At 33.0% G+C, this 23599-nt stretch overlaps 1 protein-coding gene across 1 annotated transcript; it reads right to left on the minus strand.

The window, feature by feature from the left end:
* Positions 1–585: 585 nt before the first annotated feature.
* On the minus strand, positions 586–8216 carry LOC134255796 (uncharacterized). Its single transcript, XM_062738337.1, has 4 exons — positions 6898–8216; positions 6398–6580; positions 1469–1603; positions 586–1226 (listed from the first exon to the last, which is right to left on the minus strand). Exons 1-4 carry the CDS (start codon positions 7859–7861, stop codon positions 715–717), a joined length of 1794 nt encoding a protein of 597 aa, XP_062594321.1. The 5' UTR covers positions 7862–8216; the 3' UTR covers positions 586–714.
* Positions 8217–23599: the final 15383 nt, after the last annotated feature.

Consider the following 23599-nt stretch of genomic DNA (forward strand, 5'->3'; position numbering starts at 1 on the left):
TTCCAAGTATATTTCATTTTCCAAGTCTAGGGAGAAAATTTTTTAAAAAAATTATCCACTTTTGTAAACCTGTGACATGATATAAAGTCTACTCCAAAGAAAAATTTTGTTTGTATATCATCTGTCCTTAAATGTCTATTACGAACACGTCAAAAAAAAAATTCAAAATTCTTCGAGAGAAACGGTGATAGGAATCGAAGATAAAACAAGAACACCTTGGAAAGTATAAAATGCTTTCATTTCTGACAGATTTCATTATTAAAATCTATAATATAGTTCCTGATGCTTTATATATATATTTGCACAAGCTGATCGAATAAATATGAAGGGAAAGAAAAAGGAAAATCCAAGGTTAGGCAGCGAGCACAAAAAGATAAAAGAAGGTAAAAGATATGTTGTAAAATCTGAAATACAGATATGAAGAAAGGCAATTAAGGCAATTTATTTTTAGATCAATCAGTGTTCGTTACCTTCACCTTTTACATTTTTCTTAATTTCAAGTGTCATATTCATTTGTGTGTTTTAAAAGTTAACAAAGCTGTAAAATTTTATATTGTATTTTTATTTCATAATAAAGGGTTATCATAACAATTGCAAAGAGTTCACATGCATTTACATATGTACATATACATGTATTTAAAGAAAAACAGTCAGCATTAAAGATACCAGTAAAAGATACAAGCTAAACACAATATTTTAGTATTTGTCTTTCAGCTATTTATACTCTTTATAATACGGTAAATTATAGGGATTATGATTGAAGTCTACTGAAATGTGAGAGTTCTGTTCCTTTTTCAAGATACAGTTTTGTCCATTTTTGTGAATATGGTTTTCATGTCCATTCTGGAGATGAGTGTTCCCATTTTTTACGATTTCTTCTTTTATTTCTGCCTCTTTTTGTTCTGTTTTCGAACAAGGGTCCCTTCTTTTTTTCGGGAGTGAATATTTTACCCGTTTTAGATTCCTTGCTTTATCTTCTTCCAAATCTGACCAAATTATGGAGACACTTAGTGAAATCAGATCTTTGAGACGTACATCAGATCCAATACAGTTTTTACTGGAATCTTCTGTAAGAACAGGTACTACCCTCCTTTTTAATATTGAAAAGTTTTCATCAGAAATCTGGCCAGAAAGGGATGGCCATTCTTTGTAAATAAAGTCAGCTGATAACAGTAGAATAAGTCTGCGGCTTTTCTTAATTGCGTTTTTAAGATTTTCATCTGTAGCTGAAAAGTAGAAAAGAAGAACTGTTCTAATCGTTTTATTTTCATTTAATTACAATAATAATATGAACTCCCTGAATGATGTAGTAAGCAGTCGTCGATTTACTTTTTTATCATTGGAGTTACAATAGGTGATTATTAAAAATTATCCCAATACAATGTTTAAATACCAAATATTGTTTCAATTAATTTTACATGGGAGGAAGAATTTTACATATTTTGTTTTTATCATTTAAGGTACTCACATTGACTAGACCCTTCTAGTTTAATATTAAAGCCACATCGCTGTGTAAGGTAGGGGTGCAGAGTATCCTCAGCAATCACTGAATCCCTCTGAGAATCAGATCTGTACACTATAACGGCGTCATACTCCATTCCATCTGGAAAAAAAGGAAAACGGAAATTTTGGTCAATATGACGTAAAGAAAATCAAAAAGATGTTAGAGCCAAGAAAATTACTATTTTTTTCCAGCAAAAAATGTAATTCAAATTATTTTTAAAATGGTTTAAATAATAGAAATGCTTTATTAGATAAGTACAAGTTTTCAGTAAAAAAATATTACTCAGAAGTTGGAAAAGAACCTTTTGAAGTAAATGTAAATTTAAAAAAGACTTTTTAAAAATTTTAAATGAATCATATTTCAGTTGATTTTTTTAAATCTAATTGCATTTAAAGTCGTTTAAGTCAACTGGTCAAATAAATAGGCGACTGCAAGTTTTGGATCACATACATCTCCGAGCTCCAAAAGACAATTACAGATATCAATATAATAGAGTAATAAATGTTATCTAGGAAGGGTCTTTTGCATCAATTTCATAGATATCGGCTTGTTTTTGAACAAAGGGGAATAAATATCAAATTGTGTGTGAACATGTAAAAAAAATTCCTTTAAGAAAAGCTTAACGTAAAAGTATCATATAAATAGAATAAAGGGCTAAGTTAAAGCTATTCTGTGTTCCTGAGAATATTCAGTATATCTAGCTTTTTTCTATCTTGTTAATCAAAAAGATCTTATAAGAAAGAACTTTAATTTAATCCAATCACTGGTAATTAACAATTATCGTCTTCTTCCTTAATTACTGGATCTATCAATTAATTACTTTAAGACCACTCTTTGCAGCTGACCAGCATGTTAAAAAAAATCAACTCTTTGTACTTTCAGAATAAAAAAATAAATATAAATCCGAGCTTTTACATACTTCACATCAAACCTTCTGTAACAATTATCCGTCAAGTGTGATGGATGCACTGACGGTAATTATTACCGCTATCTATCATGAAATGCACACCTCATGGTGCGAAAAAATAAGTAAAATCAAGTACTCTAAACAACAAGATATAAAAAGTTTATAGATATCTCGCTATGATCAGGTGAGAAGATGAATCTATGTCAAGATCTGGTTATGTTCTGACATTTACTGTACACGTGTTATTGTCAATTTTTGGGCCCTATATCACCCTCGTCCCCCCAGTTTGATTGGCTGAAGTGTTTGGCAATTTACAGAATTGATATAAGAGGAAATACACCGTTATAAGGATTCAAATATACAAATGTATATGGCATCATTTGAAAATAAAATACAGTTTTAATATTCTCATCAAACTTGGAATGCTATACCAGAATCTTAAATTCAAAAATTATAAAACTCTGTACTTTTGATAAATTCAAATCAACATAACAAGTTGGTAGAACAAAATTGTTGTAATTCTTGCTCTTGTCGATTTTTTTTTAAGAAAACGGATTTTATTTCGGAATGTCGGTATTATATATAATTTTATACCTATCTTTTTGTGTTGTCATGCTTTTTATGCAATATATGTAACAGAATTTGGCACAATTTTGTGTTAAACGTTGATCCTTATAGGAGTAACATTTTGTCTACTTCATTGTGCTCTTCACACACACTGAGTTGTCGACCAATTTTTGAGTTGTTCCCGATTGTGACAAGAAGCACAGAGTGGATCAACAAGGAAGCTTACTCCTCCATGACACCTGATCCCACCTCTGATGTTTTTGGAGGTCCGTGTTCGCTCTGCTCCTGTTTTGTATTGTTTGAATGGACTTTATAGTTTGAATACTGTTTGTTATCTCCATATTTCATATTAGAACTTTTGCCTATATCATTTTATATATTAATTGCAATGAAATGTGTTTTTAAATGTTCCATATAAATTTCTTCCTACATGTAGTTAATTTTTTGTCAAATACCGGCAATAATTAAACACTTTTTTTATTCTTAAAATAAAACCTTAGTTTACCAACAAATTAAAATTAATTTTAATATAGAACAAAACATTTTGACACTAATAACAAGATTAAAGGGTAAGAATGTTTCCATTTGACAAGAACAATTAATGAAAGGAATTGATAAATGTTATGAAGGCTCAGTCTGAGCTCATTTGCTTAAGGTAGAATGCCACACCAATTTTTTATTTTATGGATCTATGAGTCATCCTTTCTAAACAATGGTTTCAGCATTGAAAGGCCGATATTAGCTCTTAATTATTTTATATGAATTTTTTTGTATTTTTTCAAAGAAAATGAAAAAAATTATTTACATCCAAATTATATGCTTTCTTGTACAAATTTTGCTGTAAATGAATGCATCACATGAATACCTAATAAAATATGAAAAGAAAGTCTGGTTAGACTTTTTGATTTTTTTTATAAAAAATTATTTGTGAAAATAAAACACATTATTTGTAAATATTTTTTAAACCTATGGTTGAAAACACCATAAAACTAGTCACAACTAAGGACAACATGTTTGTCAATCATATTTTCAAAAGAAATTGAAACGAAATTGAGAAATTTTAGAGAAATTAATTTTTTAATATTTGGACCTAACCCGATCAAAATTAAACTGATCCCGATCAAAAATAACACAAAATGAATAAAATGCTAATTTATTGCCTCTTCATGTATTTACAATGAATAAATCTATTTTATTGTCAGGTTCTATAATGTTTTAACCATTATAACACCTAATCAGACTAGTGTTCTTAAGAAAATATTATTTATTTCCAATAATTGTACAGTTATGGTCGGGATCGGTTTAATTTTGATCGGGATTGGCCAAAATTTAAAAAATTAATTTCTCTAAAATTTGGCTATTTCGTTTCAATTTCTTTTATAAATATGATTAATGAACATGTTCTCCCCAGTTGTGGCTGGTTTTAAGAAGATTTTAACCACAAGTTTAAAAAATATTCACAAATTATATGTTTTATTTTCATAAATATTTTTTTATTAAAAAAATTAAAAAGTCTAATCAGACTTTCTTTACATATTTTATAAGGTATTCATGTGATGCATTCATTTACAGCAAAAATTTTACAAGGAAGCACCTAATTTGGATGTAATTAATTTTTTTCGTTTTCTTTGAAAAAATACAAAAAAATTCATATAAAATAATTAAGAGCTAATGTCGGCCTTTCAATGCTGAAACCATTGTTTAAAAAGGTTGACTCAGAGATCTATAAAATAAAAAGTTGGTGTGGCATTCCTCCTTAAGATTTGTACATAAGACACGTTACGCCGAATAATTTTGGTGGAAGTCAAGCGAGTATCATGATGCGGTTTAGGCGTTAACTTTTCGTACTAGCTCCTACAAGAGAGGTCAAATTTTAATTGTGTAGAACTACACGTAAATAACAACACTTCAGTTTACTGCATAATTATAGAAAATGACACGGATTTAATGTAAGAATAATTTATATTTAATTATTTCCAATATACTTGTTTTAACAAATAATAAAACCAAGTCATAAATGTTTGTTTCTTTGAAAAAAAAAAACTGAAGAAATTAAAATTTTTTTTATAAATTTAAATCTGACAAATTTTGACAAATGTATATTAGTTCAAACTAGTAGTCAAACCTGTTAAACATAAGTCTTCACTAAACCAGAGAATAAAGGCAAAACATTTATTGTCCTTTTATAACACATAACCACATCTTTAATGAAAGGCGTCGTATAAATTAAATCACATATGAAGTAAAACACTTTTAGTAACATTGATTGCACAAAAAGTGCACATTTTTTTCTCATCATACGAGAAGACCTGTTGTTCTACAGGCGAAGGTGTCTAATCTTTTCAATGATTATTTTAAATACTTTTTTGGAATCATAAAGATATCTTTTTGTTTTAATCTTTATGATAAATGTGATGACTAACTTTTATATCGTCAACTTTCCTCACTTAAGGACAGATGATACAAACAAAAAATGGATGCCTGGATTGGTATATATTTTATGGGTCTACTTTTGTTGCAAATGATGCAAATAATATTTTTAAAAAATTATTAGGGAATTGTAGACCTTCTGTGATGTTCAAAATTCTAGTTTGTTTCATCTTTCCTCAAGTAGCAATATACCCTTGTCATCTGCATATAGGGTTTATGCCTCAAAGTTAGAGAACTTGCTCTATGTAGGAACAAGTTCCAAACGCGGGATCGTATAGTTGATGGAACAAAAATATCAACTAATCATTTTGAAAATAATGACCTCGTCAGCAAATAGTGTATATCGTAAATTCATATATGATTGACGTTTTTCGTAATGCATTTACACATTGATCTATCTACGGATTGTCTGTTTTCCCAATCAAGACACAGTGTATTTGGTGGGTATGACAAGTTGACAGGGGATGCTTACTCCTTCATTGCACCTAATCCCACCTCTAATATTTTAGAGGTCTGTGTTAGTTCTGTTCCTGTTTTGTATTTTAACAATAGACTTCTGAGCTTGATTTCTGGTTGTTATCTCCATTTAAAAATATAGAGATGAATCTACCTAATTCTAGTTGTGTAGCATTCACATAATGATCAAACATTACTTAAAGATTGTTTTAGATCTTTCATTCAAACAGCCTCTCATCAAATCTAATTAATGAAAAAGCTTTTGTTTTTCATTCAAGGGTCACATCGTTCACTATATCAAGCTACATCTTCAGAATTCAGGTCGTCCGAATGTTGAATCATGGCTCCATAGAGACTTTTCCATCAAATTTGGAGAAATGTAATTTTTGTTAAGAAAGCTGGATTAGCTTTGTAACATTGTACTAATGAGTCAAAAAGGGGCATAAAAGGTTATAAAACGGTGTAGTATAATTATATGTTAGTAAATATATAGTGACGGAGATATTATTAAAATAAAAAAATCTTCCACTTACCGTTTTGTTCGATAGGTTGGAAGAAGTGCACAATTTTCATGATTAAAACGGTGCCTTTGCGCCATAAGATGTACGGTATTAGTACCATTGTTACCAAGAGGAACACGAGGACTACAGCACAGATCCCCACCATTAAAGCACGCCAGTTAGAGGGCCGATCAGCCTTCTGCTCCTCAGCGTCCACTGAAAAAGGGATAGAATTCCATACTTTTGTGATATGTCAAATTCTGGCGTGGATGTTATAAAACTTTTAGAGTACGTACTCTGTGCTCAAACTCTTAATTCATTCTAAAAACCTTACGCATATGGTTGAAATAAATGAAGAAATGATAGAGGAATTTTAAGCATGAGTATGATTTTTTAACACGTCGCTTTAGTTTGAACATTCAGTACGTACTCAGAAAGTTTCATAACCTCCAGGCCCTGGTCTTCAAATGCAAGAGTAAGAGTCTGGTGAAAAAATTAAAGAATTTGAAGAAAAAAATGAGAAAGGTACCTACCTTCTGTAATCGTCATATTACAAAAGTCTCCGAAATGTCCAATCTGACAATTACACAACTGTTCGCCTTTGTTCACAACACAACTTCCAAAGTCTCCACAATCTCTACAGCATTTGTGTTCACACTTTTCCCCACTGGCTTGAGGGTCACAGACACATGAATAGCGGGGACCATTTGCCCCACGCTTTGTAACACAAACCCCATACTTGCATGTGAAGGCAGCAAAACAATTCCTAACAGATAGGGGTCGTAAGCTGTAATCCTGTGAACACACGTCGTGGTCGTCCTCATCCACTGCTGGTGTGGTGGTGGGTACACTGTCAGAACAGAATAATCCTTTGTAGCCCCGGTCACAAACACAGCTAATCCCGCCTGTATTCCTGCAAAACCCGTGAATACACTCAAAAGAGGGAGCACAAAGACGTTCTGCAAGTGGTCTTAAATTCAGAGCTGAGGGAGACGTTGGTGGCCTTGTGACTTCTTTTGTAGTTCTAGGACTTTCACACACTATACCGTCACACGAGGGGGTATTTGTACAAGATACACCACTTCCACAAGGCGAACAGTCCAGTCGTGTACACCTATCACCCATCCAGTGCTTGTCACAAACACAGCTTTGATTCCCATCGGTTTTATCGCAATAGCCATGTTGACACTGAAATGGGAAACAAATGCGTTCTTTAAGTGGACGCAGAAGACAACCGTTGGTGTTGGATCTGGAATTCACAGTTGTTGTGACATTACTCGTGTTCTTCTCACATCTTCTGCCCGAAAACCCTGGAGGACAGTAGCATTTTAGTGGCATGCATGTTGAATCGTCTTGGGTACAATTCCCGCCGTTTCTGCAATAGTCCTTGCATGGCTCAAATAAACATTTTTTATTAGCTGGCTTCTTTCCGAACCACGCTATCACTCCCTCTAATAGAACCAAGATCACCACAACATATACAACTTTCATTGTCATCAACTTCTTCACCACACTGATATTAAAGATTAAAACACCTATAAGTCTTCAGAATATCTTCATTTCACTTTTCCCAATTCGCCATTAAGTATACATCTCCTGATGCTCGGCTTCATTACTAGTATGTCGTACATATTTATGTTCGATGCGCACCGCTGGTCCTTGTACAGAATTAATGGACGTTGTACCAACAACACTTAACGTTCTCCATAAACAAATGATAAATTCTTTCATAAAAGAACAAACAGGTTCTCTATGGTGCCATGATTCAACATTCGGACGATCTGAATTCTTCAGAAGTAGCTTGATATAGTGAACGATGTGACCCTTGAATGAAAAACAAAAGCTTTGCCTGACATGAATAAGCGACCATGCGTGACAGAGCAAGGAATGCTTAGGTGGTGGGCGACTTTCTCGCTAACTGTCATGTTACTTTATGTCCACTTAGACACCAACTGTCCTCTAGGAAAGTGCACTTTTGTTAAACTATTTCAAGCATGCAAAATATTGCAAGATGCAATTTTGATGAACTCCAAATCAAGTTATTCCGTTTGTCATATGCCAAAAATATAACGATTTTTAGAAATAATTTGTAGAAAGTACTAGTATATATTCTATAAAGAAGAATATTAAGTGTTTATTCAGACATAGTAACAACAATGGCTACATTTCTTCGGTGATGTATAAGCTGTTTATTTTAATGATTAAAAGGTTTTCAATTGATTTTTTTCTAAGATATTTAAATTAAGATATATATCTTTCTATTCGAAATAATAACTCTACATTAAATGCCGACTAATGTTGTCTCATAAATGTTTTAGAATCATCAAAAAGACTAATTATCTATTTATTTATTGATAATGATAATGAAAAAAGGAAAACACATTGAAAAAGGGCAGATCTAGATAAAAATACATGGTGACGTACATCTCTTTTAAAACAAATTAAGTCCAAAAACAGTTTAATCAACTTGTCCAAAGATTGCAAATAAAGAATCATGAACCACCCTGTGGTTTTGTGGCATTTTTTGGCATTCTTACTAAGACATGACGCGCACTTGTCCGTAACTGTCAGGTTAGTAAACGTTGAAAACACATACCACACAAAAGCATTTTGTTAAACAAAACTCTAAGACAGTCAATAAATCAGTTTCTATCTGGTCATTGTCGAAATATTTTTCAAACAATTATGATTCATTTTTGAAAGTTAAGGCAATTAATCTTCAATTAATATACCTGCCTTGAGGTGAAAACATTAATTTTATTCGTTACACTAGAATATTCTATTTAAATATGACGAAATAAAATATTCAATTTGTTGTCAAATTTGAACAAGAATTACACAGTACTGGTTGTTATTAGTTCAAAAGTATTATTTTTAATATGTAAAATAGTACTAGTTGCTAACAGTTCAAAAGTATTATTTTAATTTGTAAAATATTTTTTTCTCAATAAATCCTTTTTCCTAGCCTCTCGGTATAAATAAGAAGTTTTTGCTTTAAACAGCTGAGAAATTTTGCATATTTTGCAAATTGAAACATTCAATGTAGGTGCAACTACGACAAAATTATTAATCTCATCAATTCTACCAAACATTATAGAACAAAGATTGGAATAATAAAGTTCATGAACGCATTGCAAATTATTTCATGTATTTGAGATGTTAAAATAAAATAGATATTTAATTTATATTGCCTTTTTATTTCTAGTTTGGACTAAAATTTTAAACCAATGCAAATTTACTGTGTTTTCCAGAATTTGAAATAGGTGCTGTAGCACTGCTTAGTCCAACTAGAATTCGTAATTTATGAAATTAAATATTTATAACTTTGTTAGCATCCAATTATACAATGACTTGGTCGATTGTTGGAGCACAAGAACAAGGTTGTATGGTGTCCTCAAAAAGGTTAAGCTGTCACCGTCAAAGCTTTAAACAAATCAGATGTCGATGAGATTTTTTTTAGGATCTTGTGTCCTTACAAATTGTCATAAAAATTTTATGTTAAATTCTTAAAGCATTGTAATCTTTCCCATTGTAGTTTCAAGAGTTTTTCAAGAGTATTTTTAAGTGTCTCCTTTTGCTGTTAGTATGAGCATAGATCTAAAGTGAAAGTCTATGGTATAAGTCGTAGACTTGATTTCATCATCAGAGTCGCGGAGTAACTTAGTTAGAATTTACGTCGCGGGATCGTATCCCAAGACGGACCTGGGAGCTAGTTCTTCGGATAAGTTAGCATAAATGGTGATCACATGCTGCAGTTTGGTGCTGGCACGAAAAAGTTCACTTGCTGCTCAAAAGCATACAAGCAGATAGCCTAAGCTTTACAGTACTCTATATTTTGATCACTCTGAATCTAATATTTGTATTGTTAGCTAAAGTGTATGGTATCACTACTTTTACTTCAAAAATGATTGTGCAACAATATATACAAGAAGTGGTGTAAATCAGATGTGGATACTTAAAAATTCCAAGGAACTTTTGGACAATTTGAAATCACAAGATTTTACCAAAATTAACAGCTGATTCAGAAAAACTTACGACTTTTCAACTTTATACACAAACATTCTCCAGGGTAGATTAAATTCCAGGACTTTTGATATCATTGACAGCTGCTTGTTCAATAAAAATGTAACTCGTAAATTCACTTACCTTGTCACTGGTCATTTGCAAAATTATTTTTTTAAAATCATTCTGATTGTACACACAAGTACTCTGAAGTTGACATCAAAAAGCTGCTTGAGTTTCTGATTGACAATATCTACGTTGTTTTTGGAGACAAGATCTTCCAAGTTCCCCTTTAAATTGTTAAAAAAAAATCCATTCTTTTGGTATTTATCACATTCAGACACTTGTGCACATTCAAATACTCTTGAAAAGATTTATCTGTCTCTTATAATTACTATGTCTGAAATAAAAGAATTGGTTATACTTGTACCACAAAGGGTTTTAAATACTCAAAATCTATAAAGAAGATATTCAGTTTTGTAGCAAACAATCTATTGGAATTCCCATGGGTACCAATTGCGCCCGGTTATAAGCAGACCTATTTCTGTATTCATATGAAGCAGAATTTATGCAAAATCTGATGTGTGAAAAGAAGAAAACACTTGCAGTGGCCTTTAACTCGACATTTAGATATATCGACGATTGTCAATTAAAAATGGTTATTTCCATTCTTATGTCGATACGATATATCCAGGTGAGCTTGAGATAAAAGTACCACAGAGTCTGACACATCTGTTTCATATTTGAATATTTTACTTGCAAAAGACGTTAATAGTAATCTAACAACCAAGGTCTATGATAAACGTGATGACTTTTTGTTTAACTTTTCTATCGTCAACCTCCATATACTTATGCAGCAATATACCTTCATCACCTGCATACGGAGTTTATATCTCTGAGTTGATTCGATACGCAAGAGCATTCTCTGCGTATGAACAATTTCTAAAACCAGGTAAATCATTGACAAACAAGCTGATGAAACAAGAATATCAGCAGTCTCGTCTATAGTCATTATTTCGAAAGTTCTATGATCGATACAATGACCTTGTCAGCAAATATATTTACAATTTATCATCGAGTCAAATGCTGACTGACGTTTTCCATACTATTTGTTAGTTCACTATTTAAACATTGAATTGACGACGGATTTTTCCGTAAGTTCCCGATGACAAGGAGCACACTGCCGGTGTGACCGGTCGGCAGAGGATGCTCACTCCTCCATGGCACCTGATCCAATCTCTGATGTTTCGGATGTCCGTGTTTGCTCAGCTCCTATTTTGTATTGTTTGTGGACTATCTCCATATGTTTCATTTCACTTCTACTTGATTGTATAACAGTTTTAAACATAAAACAAATCCCCTTGTTAATAAATTGTACTTAAACTCTTGATCAATGGTTGTACTCTGAATATATAAGTGTACTCTGGACCAATTTTATGGTCTGAATTGATAACTGTAATCAAAACCAGTAATTGTACTCTGAATTACTGGTATAGGGATCTTCAGAAAAAGTATTTTCTTAACTCGGGTTCAACTTCGCTACAAGATAAAATAAAATGAGAATGTAATAAAGTGTCTAAAGACAAATGACTGAATAACATTAATGCTAAATTTTATAATTTAAACACCTGCAACCTTCATAGAAGATCAAAAACAAAAGGGAGCACTCGTTAGAGTAACCATAAAAGTCGTCCGTGAGATTGATATTAGAATTTCATTAAAAAAAACAAACATCGTGCTCTTGAAAGACAGGAGACATTTAACTGACATTCAATTTTCATATTTTTCAGTTTTTGTGCTAGCCTCTAGAATTTCATTAAAAGATTTACAACAAATTATTATTCCAAAGGTAGAGATTAATTTTTGCAAAATGATTATACATGTGTAATGTGTTCATTTTTGTATCTAGTTATATCATCTTAGATAAAAACACAAGAGTCTAAGTCTGACGAACAACCTTATAAATTATCCAAACGAGAATTATAATAAATTGATCAGACACATGAATTATAAATACACGACCGTAAAATGAAAGATATATAAACATATCAAAATATAATGTATGCATTTTAAATACAAAATTGACGTTAAAAGGCAACCACAAATCAAACCTTATACGGGATTGGAGCCTAATTCAGTGTCCTTTATAAAAATCTGCATCTAATTTTCTCTAGAACGCCTTTGATTCAAATTTAATTTTGAATTGGCAAAATGTATAAAGTAAGTCTGAAAAGTACATCGGAAGGTCGGTTTATCTGAAAATATCTTATCCGTTTTTAGGAAATAAAGTCTCTTACTACTGCATTATTCAATAAAAAAGGAAATCTGTAAATAAACTCAACTTGGTATTGGTCATTGACATTTGAAAAAAAAAACCATTTAAGTACTATAAAGTTGATGTTAAAGGATGCTTGAGTTTCTGATTTTTAATATCTTTTTTTAATAAAGATAAGATCTTTCAACAATCTGTCGGAAATCCATTTGTCATTCCTATTAACAGGTGCTTTTATTTTCATAAACAGAATTTATTAAAAACTTCTAGTTGAGAATTAGAAGAAAAATACTTATAGTGGCATTCAACTCGACGTTTAGATAAATCAAAGACGCATCATTAATTATAGCGACTAAACAGATTAACAATAATTGACAGTTTCTTTCATGGCTTTATTAAAGCTGACATGAATTCTTAAAAACGCAACATTTTCATCTATGTACGACTTGTTTCATACCAACTAGAGCCGTTTTCCGCCATATTTCTTTCAGATACATTGTCTCATTGTAACGATATATACCCCAATGCTCTCGTTACACTTGAATGATTTTTGGGCTTGGGTATCGACTTGTGCACATCTCCGATGGTAAAGCATATGAGAACACATGATGTGATCAAGACATTTCAAAACCAAAATAAACAACGTAATAAGCATATTTATGAATGATTTTTGATTTGAATCAAAAGGAAAAAAATGCAAGTTTGGAAAAGAAATTTAGATGCATGAGTACGTATTTTTACAGTGCGCCAATTTATGCAGAATAAACTTGAAATAAAAAGCAGTATAATCTGCAAACACTTTTTGAAATTATTTTCATTTGAATGAAACACAACAACCAACGTCTTTGATTTGCAGGTCCTATGCAATTGATGCATATCGAGAAAACGCGTCGAACGCTGTAAACGTACTCATACCTGGTAATAAGGTTACTGCATCGGTTCGAAGATGTGCACAAGTCAAGTGATATACACCCTGAATTCCATTTATTGAAATATGCATCACAAAAAAGAAATAAACTCCATAAAAGCTCAAAAGTAAACACACTGTAATTACTCCGTACAGAGTAGCACATCAAAACACTTAGTCCGTGCTGATCAGATTTTGGTCAGGGAAAATATCACAAGTGGAAAAAGAACTTGTTTGGTATTTGCGCGGCTGAAGGGGGGGGGGGTGTAACTAAAGTATATTTATGCTTCATAATGTGTAAATGAAAATTGTCTCTCAATAGTTCTAATAAACATTCTATGTAGTCTGCAGTTGCTTTGCATCGCAAAATTCTTTTATGAATGACCGGTATTTTAGTACTAATCTCAAATCTAAACCAAGCAGTTTGATAAACAGTAATTATTTAGTTCAAGAAATAAAAGCATTTTAATAACCAGAATACAAAATTTTATTTGTACATCTGTAGGTTCTTTAACACACAGACAGAAAGACCATCCCCTGTTTATACTGACATTTAGGCATTTTGTTTTTTTAAGGGGGGGGGGGGTAATTGACATGACCGTTACCTAAATATTCATGGAAGACAGACATTTGTGCCAAATCCGTTTTTGAGATTTTTTTTATTGTCTCACTCGGACCACAAAGTATGTACATTTTGAGATATGTGGCTGTTTTATAATTATGTAGTACAGGAATCTCATATCGAGATTTCATTATCCCTGTCTGACAGTCTAGCTTTTTCAAAAATAAAAATACTAGTAATTCCTGTAGGAATATTTGGGAGATAAATTTTAAAAACTAGGGTAGGGCTACTTAATTGAAACCTGGTTCAATACGGATAATTTTTATTGAATCTTTTATTCATTGAATCATTAAAATCTCACCCCCTCTCTCTCTCTCTCTCTTTATCTCCTGTAACCATTCGTTATCGCAAAATTAGGTATAAAATTCTACGCACTTTGTGCTCTACCATTTATTAACCTTAGAGACACATCAAGGATTTTTTTTCAGGCAGGGATGTCGATTGTCGAAACTTGTTCAAAAATTCAAATAATAATTTACTTTTGACAAGAAAATTAACCTAAACGCAGAAATTGAAAGGGGAAAAAGTGAAATATACACCATAGGAATGAGAATATTGTGAACTTTCTCAATTACCTTCTCAGGCAAGGAATCTGGACAAAAAAAATTTAGACAAGAGGAATAAGTTTGAAATTTAATTTTAGTAAGAATGTGGCATTCTCATCGGCAGTTCGCTTTCCCTTCCTATATGCTTCGACTATTTTAATCATTAATATTTTGTGTCAAGAAATATAATTCACATTCAATTATATAGGCGGATCCAGCCAGTTTAGAAAAGCGGGGGGTGGGGGTGGGGTCCAGGTCGGTACCCCTAGAACTCATTAGCATAGAATCAAACCACGGCCACTTCAAGTCCTTAGCTACATTATGAGAAGGGGGCCTCCAAAAGCAGTTGAAAAGCAAAAAAAAAAAAATAAATCAAAACCAAAAAAAAAAAAAAATAAAAAAATAAAAAAATAAAACAACAACAGCAAAACCTATTTACCACCTTAAAAATCCTTTTTGGGAAGGGATAGATCGAGGCGGGGGGGGGGGGGGGGGGCTTACTGTAACCTTTCTGTTCGGTACATTACTTTTAAATGCTTGAATCTGCGTATTTTCCGGTAACAATGTGGAGAGAGCTTTTAAATCAAAATATTATTTAAAACTGCAGCAAAAGCTAGATTATCCTAAAAAAAAAGTGAGCTCCCAGGCCTCCATCTGCATACTTTGGGAGCATTTTAAACATTTCTCGATTTAATAATAAAATATTTCATACTGTTCGTTATCTCCATATCCTCTTCATGCATATTTCTACAAGTTCATTACTCCTGGAGATGGTCCAAAAATGGTATATAGCTCAAGTTCGCTGGAATCTTCCTTGCATATTACTTGTGGGTATTCAAAGCCCTTAGGCGGAGTTGTGAAGGTACACGGAGGAAAGCAAATCTGCATACATCTACCGATCTACCGAGCAGAAAGGACAGAGTTTTTTTTTATTACTTCAAATTATTCGACGCATAAATATCTATATTACAGAAAAAAATTCTCTCAGGTGTATACGAAAATAAAGGGGGGTTCCAACCCCCCAGAACTCTCCCCATCTGGATCCACTAATTAATTCTATTTTGATCATTCATGTACCACAGATATTGTGTAAAAAATTATAAATAACCTTAAATCAAGTTATATTAGGTCTCTATTTAAAAAAATAAAGCCAGTACACAAAATGTATTTGAAAATAATTGATCGTAATGATTATCCGATCTTTTTCAGACGTTTGTTTAATTTATTTATTTTTGGAGACTGTTATGCATTTTCGCCCACCCCCCTTCCCTTCACAAGAAAAACCTCGTCAAAGGATGAAAGATTCGTAATGATGCATGATATAAAATAGAATTGATGTAGTTAAGCCATGTTTATAAATTTTGTTCATATTTATATATACAGACAATGGTAAATATATTTATTTTTGAAAAAAAAAAAAATTTGCTTTTTTTTTTCAATCAACCAAAATACCAATGAGCTTTCCACCTTTGAAATTTCCCCTGACCAAATAAACTGATCGTCGTGGACCACGTGTGTACAAGTGCTATGTGGTAACTTTTTTACTGTAGAGTTAGCAATGGATTACATGACTTCTGAGATGCATTTTTCAATAAAAGTAAAATAGGATAATCCTTTCGACATGTGCAAATCCCTGTAACGATAGCAGTATTCAGGTAAATGTTTTTATCACTGCGTTCGATGCGTATTCTCGACCTGCAGGCGTGGATATCCAAACGGTTTTTGCTGACAGGTATACATGAATGTATTCCGTGTTGTTTTTTTCGATTTTGCAAATGCACATGCATTCAAAAATAATTTACTTCTCTGCATAGTTCAAGTTTTTGTTGGATTTTTACTTTTAAAACATGTAATTGGCCAGTTTATGGATTTATGACTACTATGCTATCGGAGATGTGTACATGTCGACAGCCAAGCTAGAAAATCACTCAAGTGAAACAAATGTGCGAGGCTTTATATAACAGGTACAGGTGGCCAAAATTTTTGGATTGAATATGGCGGAATCGAAGAAACATGGCGGACAAAGGCGTACAGGAATGTAGTAAGTCGTACAAAGATGAAAAACGATGCCTTTTTAAGAGTTCATGTCAGCTTTAATCATTATTATGCTTCCTGTCAGTTTGTCTCTATATAACCCATACCCTACTATTATCGCATAGTGGTCTAAGGATTTATATAGCGTAAGCATACTATGCCGAAATAGTGTTCGACCTTATTTTCTGAATAAAATTTTTCTATGCACTTACCGGGAATGGAACTCACGACCATGAGGTTGCCAGTCCGATGCCTTATCGATTACGTCACAGAGACGATCACTGATTGTGAGAATTTTATTAAATATATAAACTTAATTTATACAACTGACACAAGAAGGAGAAAATAGACAAATATTATTTGAAAACAGTTATATTTATCTTAAGGAATTTTAGATAAATGTGTACAACAAAGTTTCAAACTAATTACATACAGATGGTTAGATGAATTCATATCATGGGGTCATTAAAACGCTTTTTTATATAGCGCTTGATTGAAGGATGTAAAAGAAAATTATCAATGAGAATCCACGTCTGTAAACAAATCAGTCTTACTAACAAAACAGAAAATAAAGATGAGTATCTTTGGGACAGAAAATTCTGACTTATTTAGAGAAAATACTAGTAACCAAAATAACTAAGCATGCAACTAATTTTAGCATGAAGATTTTGAATGAATTTTTGCCAGTGCGCTGTGTTACCACCATTATTTTCAGGAAAAAAATCAAATGGATTGCCGCATAAATAATAACAACAGTCAGCATAATAATAACATGTTGCATTACACTATTATATAAATAGTCATCAATGATGCACACAAGGTGCATGCATATTGAATATTGTAACACAATAAAAAAAAAGGGGGGGGGTATAAAGATAAACATTAATAACTGAATTGCAACGAGCAGGTAACTATGTATTACAAAGACAATTTTAATGATCTACATCGAATTTTCCAACAGTGAATGATTTAGAAAGTTCATTAGGCCGAATGAAATTATATTTCCATACGCATATTTACTCGATAAATCCTGGTGAACAGAGTTAGACACATTTGTTTTTAATGACGATATTCTGATACTAGTATCCCGAAGAACCAGAAAATGATTTTGAACAACAATATACATATATTGGATTCCAAAACTTCATAAGAATCCTTACAAACAAAGATACCGGGTACATTGCGGGTTCTATAATGTTCAACCAAGTCTCTTTCTTTACTCCTCACATAGATATTGACAGAAGTGGAGGAAAAACTTCAAGAGTACTGTGCAACAATATATTCAAGAAGTCGTGTGAATCAGATGTGCATACTCAAAAATTGCAAAGGACTTTGAAATCGCAATATTTTACCAAAATCAACAGCTTAAAAACGTACGACTTTTCAACTTTATACACAACCATTCCCCATGATAAATTAAAATACAAGCTTTTTTATATCATCGACAGCTGCTTTTTCAATAAAAATGGAACTCGTAAATTTACTTACTTCATCATTGGTCATTTGCAAAATTATTTTGCTTGAATGTCTGATTGATAATATCTATGCGGTTGTTGGAGACCAGGTCTTCCAACAATCTTTTGGAATTCCCATGGGTACCAATTGCGTTCCCTTATTAGCAGAGCTATTTTTGTGTTCATCTGAAGCAGAATTTGTGCAAAAAATTATGCATGAAAAGAAAAAAACACTTGCTGTGGCCTTCAACTCAACATTTAGATATATCGACGACGCATTGTCAATTAACAATGGTAATTTCCATTCTTATGTCGATACGATATATCCTGGTGAGCTTGAGATAAAATATACCGCAGACTCTGACACATCTGTTTCATACTTGGATATTTTACTAGAAAAAGACGTTAATGGTAATCTAACAACTAAGCTCTTTGATAAACGTGATAAACTTTCAATTCTATCGTCAACTTCCCTTACTTATGCAGCAATATACCTTCATCGCCTGCCTACGGCGTTTATATATCTCAGTTGATTCGATACGCAAGAGCATGCTCTACGTATGAACAATTTCTAAAACTAGGTAAATTATTGACAAACAAGTTGATGAAACAAGAATATCAACAGTCTCCTTTAACGACATCATTTCGTAAGTTATATGGTCGATACAATGACCTTGTCAGCAAATACAATTTTTCATTGATTCAAATGCTGACAAACGTTTTTATACTAGTTGTTAGTCCATTATCTAAATACTGAATTGACGACAGAGTTTTTCGTTATTTCCCGATCATGACAAGGAGCACACGACGGGTGTGTCCGGTCAGCAGGGGATGCCAACTCCTCCATGGCACCTGATCCTACCTCTTATGTTTTAGATCGAGGTCCGTGTTTGCCCTGCTTCTATTTTGTATTGCTTTATGGACTTTGATTTTGAATGCTGTTCGTTATCTCCATATCCTTCTCTCCTAGAAAAAAATGTAAATGGCAACCTTACAGCAAAACTTAGTTAAAAAATTGATGACTTCCGCTTCCTTCACTTATGAAGCAATATAGCCTTATCAACGGCATGTATATGGGGTTTATGTCTCCCAGTTGATTCGAAGCACAATAGCAAGGTCAACGTACGAAAAAATTCTTAAACAAGACGAAGTATTGACAAAACAAGGATCTCAAAAGTTTCCGTGAATGTCACCTCTAAAGGAGTAAGCATCCCCTGCCGATCGGTCACACCCGTCGGGTGCTCCTTGAAATGATCGGGAAACAACGGGAAAATAAGTCGACAATTCAGTATGTAAATAATAGCCTGTCAATAAATATGACAAACATCAGTCAGCATTCAACTTAATGATAGATTGTATTTGCTGACAAAGTCATTGTATCGACCATAGAATTTGCCATACTATAGCTAAGCTGTTGATATCCTTGTTTCATCAGTCTATTTGTCAATAGATATATATCACAGGCACCTGACGTTACTTATTTTTCTTCTAATAAAAAAAAATATACACATCCCTTTATTATTAGGTATGAGTATATTTTATTTTATTAAAAGAAAAATAAGTTACGTCAGGTGCCTGTGATACATATAGCCAAATTTGGTCGAAATTGCATGGTTCAGTGGTCCTGGAGAAAAAGACAAAACTGCGAAAAGTTTGCAACGACGACGAGAGAAAACAGATGAAACCGATAAAAAAATCTAACTTAAGCCTGTGGTTCAGATGTTCTACTTACTCGAAAAAAAGATATTTTTACGGATTTTCGGCCAAACGCTTAGGCTATGATACCAAGTGTATATTTTGCACGACATTATTCAACATATTAAGAAAAAAGTCTATTTGATAAGAATTATGATGCATCTTAGAGTACATCTACTTGGCTTCAAGAGGAAGAAAAGTTCAAATTAAAAGATTTCACTCCATTATAAAATGGACCTAGAATATTTTTCGTTCCATAAAAAGCCTTGTTTGTCACTAGATTAATGTTATACATTAGTAAATACATTGTAAGGTCGTTTAGGTCATTAAATATTAAAATTTTTACACCGTTTTTACATAACTCTTAATGGGTGTCGAGTCGTGAGAAGAAGCGTGTCGGATCTAAATTACAGCATTTTGTGTGAAAAATAGCCCATCAAGGCTTCAGGGGCTGGTTATAGAGTATGCGTCCTGTTTTATAGTTTTGGTTCGCACAAAGAGAAGTACATGTAGTTTTACGACTTTTCTTCTTAATCTTGGTACCAACCACATTCATTCCTTTCTCCCAAGATAAATTTTACATGGGGATTTTACAGGGAGAGAAAATGATCAAATGCAGCATGTTTCATTGGAGAGAAAAATGATGTACATAGATCATGAGAGAGAGAGAGAGAGAGAGAGAGGGAGAGAGAGAGAGACTCAAAATGCAAGAGAACTGGTATATTGCTAGTGACAAATTAACCCTAATTACATCGTCTCAAGCCACAGTCCGGAGTCCGCATATAGCTCTCTCTCAGATTGGGAGAGGATCGTACACTTTGGCCGTGGTTTGCGACGACGCTTTAATTATTGCCGTGCGTACCGGGTATCTGCGACCATTAAAGACCACGATTGATAAACAAGAGGCCCATGGGCAACATCCCTCACCTCAGCACTGTGGCTAGGAAAAATGCTGAAATCAGTTCAATATTGAAGTACATGTATCAATAAGTGGTTCGAATCTTTTCATGAAAGGGTGTGTGTGTGATTTGATCAAACTGGAATCCACATTAACTGCTGCTTATTTTTTGTCTGTGGCTTTTTTCCCTTTAAGCTTGAACCTACATTCCCCCCCCCCCCCCCCCCCGTCATGATTTGAACAAACATGAATATATACTAAATGAGGATGCTTCCTCCCACATATGACCAAACATGGCTTTGCTGTTCTTAAGAAAAAGATTTACAAAGATTTTTTTTTCTGTATATTCAGTCTAGTATGCAAAACTTTGTTCGTTCCTTGTGACGCCACCCTACCCCGAGGGGTCATGATTTGAAAAAACTTGAATCAACACTAACTGACAATGTTTTCGTATAGATACTACAAATCATGGCTTTGTTGTTTTTGAGAAAAAGACTTTTAAATATTTTCTTACACATTCCTATGTAAAACCTTGATCGTCTCTTGTGGTTCCACCCTTCCCCCGATGGTCATGATTTGAACGAACTTGAATCTATACTATCTTAGAATGATTTCATATAGATATTACCAATCATGGCTTTGCTGTTCTTGAGAAGATCTTTAAAGATTTTTCCTATATATTCCTATGTAAAACTTTGATCTTCCATTGAGGCCCCACCCTACCCACGGGAACATGATTTGAGCAAACTTGAATCTACACTACCTATGGATATTTCTCCATAAGTTTCATCTAATCTGGTACAGTGGTTTTTGAGAATATAAAAAAAAAATGCCACCAAATTTGTACTATTTCTGATTCATCAGGCTTGAATAAAGGCGTGGCCCTGCATTTGAACAAACTTGAATTCCCTTCACCCCCAAGGATGCTTTGCGTCAAGTTAGGTTAAAATTGGTCAAGTGGGTCTGCCGATGAGGTTGAAAATGTTACACTTTACAGACAAACGGATTGCAAAAAAAAAAAATGCGATCAGAAAGGCGTGCCTGAGCTTTCAGGTGAGCTAAAATTACTAACTTTAGGTCTAGAACCATTCATTTTGACAAAGCTCATTGTCCAAGCACTTTAGGGGAAAAAACCTCGTATGAATTTATAATAGATATTGTGAACCTACTATGATTCACATCGTATTTTATTCGCGACCAGTCAAACTAATCCGCGGCGATTTATTTTCGCGACTGAGGAAACATTCTCTACAAATATTTGATTCAAATTTTGTTTGTGGTGATTGATACATGTATTCGCGAGTTAAAATAAGTCGCGAAACTCGCAGGTATTTCTCGTTCGCGAATTATAGTTGGCTATCAGAAATAATGAAATAAAATCCCATAGATGTATGGTAAAATTTATCTTTAAGATGAGTCATTTGAAATTCTCGTATTTTTTCTCTAACTTTTTTGGAAATAACATCTTATAATTTTATGTCGTACAATTAAGTCAAGACACGACATTTAAGTGTCAAACATGACACTGTATGTGTTTAAATAAAAACCACAATTTGTTTTCGTTAGCACCGTTTCTCGTGATCTACAAATAATAAACAGTAAATGAAAACGATCCTGCTGAAACTCAATTTGTCCAAAAAGCAATACACAATAGCGACATAGCAAAACATTATAAATTACCACTTCAAGATTTTGGCGTCTCTTGTCTTGAAATGTCAGTTTAAAATGACTAAGAGAGGTAAGATTACTAGTATCCTCAAAGTTCAGGACTCATCAGGTCTATACTGGTATTTTAAATCATAGAAGTTCATTTCAGATTTTTCTGTATACTTTGAATAGAATTTAGACTACCCATACCGGTGTCTTAGTTTCCCTGTTGATGTGACTTCCTTCCCCATAAATCATATTCTCTCTAACCGAATGAATCTCAGCCCAGAAAAATTGTGTATCATTAGTATACATTGAAGAAAATTATAAAAATAGTAACATTTAGGTATTGATAGTTTTTATTACCCCAAATTCATCCCTCTCATTGTCCCTGGCAATGTCAGCTACATGGATTTTGTTTTTACGTACAACATTTAAACCTAAAATTATCATCTCTCTACAGACCAAAATGAGTGACCCCCCTTTAAGGTTTTACATAATAAGAAACAAGGAAAGTGTCATTTCAAAAGGTTCACATTGGGTTATATATCTTATATTGAATAATTTTGGATAAAGACTGTGTACTTATGAACTGAACAATTTAACACAACACAGTAAATCAGTCTTTTACAACACAATTATTTCAAAAACACTCTCAGTATCAAACAACTCCTGTGGTTCCTATTGAACAATAATAAAACAAGTCCTGTCATCAGTTTATTATTTATTGTGGGTTTATCACACACTCTCTACACTTCCAGTCAGTTATAACATACACACAGGCTTAACAGTGTTTTTTCAATGTTGTACACTTTACAATAGAAAAGTCCTCACTCAATATGAGGGACAAATTACAGACATGATGGGGAAAAAAATTAATAAAAATTCCTACAACTTACTGTCCATGTTCTTCATAGTAGAGATGGGATTAGAGCATGCTGACATATTTGTGCAAAGGGAGACAACAGAGAAAATATCTCGACACTCGACATTAACATTCAATTAAGTTGCTGCCCACATTTAAATACTGCAAATAAAACAGCACTACCGTAATTTTGGGATTATAGGTCGATGGGGTATAAAAGTCGAAAGGCTCATTTTCAGCCTTAATTTTTGAAAAATCCTAAGATAGGGCGAACTTACTATATAGGACGAGGCT

Source organism: Saccostrea cucullata, unplaced genomic scaffold, assembly GCF_032062105.1.
Source record: "Saccostrea cucullata isolate Sc308-1 unplaced genomic scaffold, CSIRO_AGI_Scuc_v1 ctg584, whole genome shotgun sequence".
Lineage (NCBI taxonomy): Eukaryota > Metazoa > Mollusca > Bivalvia > Ostreida > Ostreidae > Saccostrea > Saccostrea cuccullata.